The 2,752-nt window shown below is 39.4% G+C and overlaps 1 protein-coding gene across 2 annotated transcripts in view; it reads left to right on the top strand.

Annotated features, from left to right (window-relative positions):
• The window catches only part of LOC110061499 (microfibril-associated glycoprotein 4-like), a 5,788-nt gene extending 3,708 nt beyond the window's left edge, over positions 1 to 2,080 (top strand). For both annotated transcript variants that reach the window (XM_089298861.1, XM_089298860.1), the window contains 2 exons: positions 777 to 1,160; positions 1,395 to 2,080. In XM_089298861.1, coding sequence (XP_089154987.1) covers positions 777 to 1,160; positions 1,395 to 1,645 — 635 coding nt within the window. In that variant the 3' untranslated portion in view covers positions 1,646 to 2,080. The remainder of the gene's footprint in view (positions 1 to 776; positions 1,161 to 1,394) is intronic.
• The last annotated feature ends 672 nt before the right edge of the window (positions 2,081 to 2,752 follow it).

Here is a 2,752-nt window from a genome sequence, read left to right as displayed (position 1 = left end):
TTCGTAATTTTTTCAGTCATATTATAAATGACTAATCGTATGAAAGCTCGAGTAATTAAGGATTGCATTCGTCTTAGGTGCGTGCAATTTTGAGAGAATTTTCAATTGTTAATCGTAATGTAGATCCTTAATTGCATTCGCATCCATACGATTACCTATACTTATTTATATTGTAGATATCGATGAATGCAAAGAAGGAAGTCATGACTGTGGCGTGAATGCAATTTGCATCAACACTGTCGGCGGACATAACTGTTCTTGTAAGGAAGGATTTGCCGGAGATGGTCGCTCATGTTTAGGTAAAATGTCTTTCCGAGTAAAAATTCAAGTCATTGTAATAATTTAAAACTGTAAACGGTTTGTTATATATTTTGTATGGTATCTTATTGAGAATATGTCCTTCTTGGGAAATGGCTCGACCTACTACATTGATTGGAAAGATGTACTGGCCGTGATTTCTCAGCCAAAAAATTGACCGTTGCGATCGGTGACAAAACAAATTTGTACTCCGGTTAGCCCAATTATTATTACCTTAATACATGAAGGAGAAATTACTTCAGTGTGACCGTGATTGGGTAAGAGCGGGCAAATGAATTATTGAAATGAGTTATCATACGAAAGCTCTTGTAATCCATCGGATTGTGAAGAAGAATGAGGAAAGCATTTGGTTTAAACCAGGCATGCACCATACAGACTATAGCCTTCCAGGAACCCCCCGGGCGACAAATTAAACTTCCAGTAAGATTTTTAGACGAGATTTTTATTTCTCCCTTTAGCTTACAAGAACAACTGCACTGAAATCTATAAATCTGGTGAAAGAAGAGACGGTGTGTACACCATCAGACCAGACAATTTGCCTGCCTTTGATGTGTTTTGTGACCAAACAACAGCCGGTGGGGGTTGGACAGTGTTTCAGAAGAGACTGAACGGCTCGGTTGATTTTTACCTAAACTGGAGCGATTACAAAGCTGGTTTTGGTGACCTGAATGGTGCATTTTGGCTCGGCCTGGACAAAATTCACCGCCTGACCTCGGTCAATAACAGCATGCTACGTGTGGACTTGGAAGACTTCGAAGGAAATACTCGTTTTGTCCAGTACAACATGTTCGGTGTTATGAATGAGAATAACATGTACAAGCTGAACCTCGGCAATTACTCAGGTATGATTCTTTTTTTGCTATTTTGTACCGATCTGTGAAAGTAGCGCTCTTCAGACTGTTAAACAGGCACGGTATATTACTTTCTAGTTCTTATTATTTGCGTCCGGAAATTACACTAAAGCAATTAGAAGCCTATAACAGAATTATCTGAGTGTGGCTTGTTTTGACGCGCGCACTAGAAACCTTTAGCTACTACAAATGGATGGTTGCTCATTTCTTGATTTTATTTCTTAGGATCGGCTGGTGACTCTCTCTCTTATCATCGTGGTTATCAATTTTCCACCCGAGATCAAACACGCATATCATGTGCCAGGGTTTTTCACGGAGCCTGGTGGTACGATAACTGTCACCGGTCTAACCTGAATGGCATCTATCGTCATGAAAATCCCTGCCCTGAAGGTGATGGTGTGAACTGGATACACTGGAAGGGATTTTACTACTCCCTGAAGAGGACCGAGATGAAAATCAGACCAGTGGATTTCTGATCGTACTTTTTTCATTTCATTGCTCACGGTCAGTAGAGGTTTCTTGTAGGCCAAACAAAATACAGAAAACCTCACCACAAAGTTACAAAACTCAAGGGAAAATTCTCACTTATCCTGGGTTAGCTTAATCGGGCTTTGAACAACCCGGCCCAGGAGCTTCGCCGTCTAGGCTTGGATAAATCTATATGTTAACTTAATCGATCTTTCGGAGGAAGTTTTGAATAACGTAACAGGATTATGTACTTTCTTGTCAGTTTAAATACCACTGTGTGATGAAATATTTTCCTGTCAGTAAAACGAAGGACTTAAACAATCAACGTGGATTAAATATATATAGTGTTTGTGGATAATGTCGTCATTGTTAATTTCTTGTTACGCAATAATTGAAGCTTATATTTAATAATGTACACCACAAGAAAAAAATACTAATAAACTATTGTAGAAAAACACAGCAAAATTGTTGATCAAACCAAGAGATCTCACCAGTTACGAGTTCGTACGGCAACAAATTTAGTAAGAGTAATTAGAGAAGAATAAACTAACGCCCAGGGGAATTTCCTACTTGCGGTGTAGGTTATTTCGCGATAGGCGCAAAAGTTCGGAGCAGGGGCGCTGGCAGCAAGGACTGGATTCGAGTTTCTATAATCGCCCCAGTTAAAAAAAATTGCCGAGCGAGACTAAGTACTGACCTTGTGGACGAGAAACATGGCGGACTTACATACGTGGAAGGCGAATACGCAAATACTGGACAGGTCCTTTGGCAAAATTGAGAATTCATTAAAATCTCTTTGGTCTATTGAAACTTAATAAGAAGAAAATTAACAACACAATTTATGTTTTTGCTTCTTCGTAATCATCTTCAGACTTTTGTTTTAATCTTCTAGACTTTCCACTGTTTCAACAATGGGCCCAGTCAAGTAGTCGTGATGGGGGGTGTGCAGGAAGTTTGACTTTACTACCTCATGCCACCTTTGAATCATTTTTCAAACAGTTCAGCTCCTCCTAAGAATTGCCATTCATAACAGGGGCAAGCCACTGATAGGCAGCACTTTAGGTCAAATTTGATGTATTAAAATCCTTACTCATTTCTTTGCCTTAGAGGAATAA

Source organism: Orbicella faveolata, unplaced genomic scaffold (assembly GCF_042242905.1).
Source record: "Orbicella faveolata isolate gen_17 unplaced genomic scaffold, um_ofav_v1 contig_3, whole genome shotgun sequence".
In the NCBI taxonomy this organism is placed as follows: Eukaryota; Metazoa; Cnidaria; class Anthozoa; order Scleractinia; family Merulinidae; genus Orbicella; species Orbicella faveolata.
This window is presented reverse-complemented; position numbering and strand designations above follow the sequence as displayed.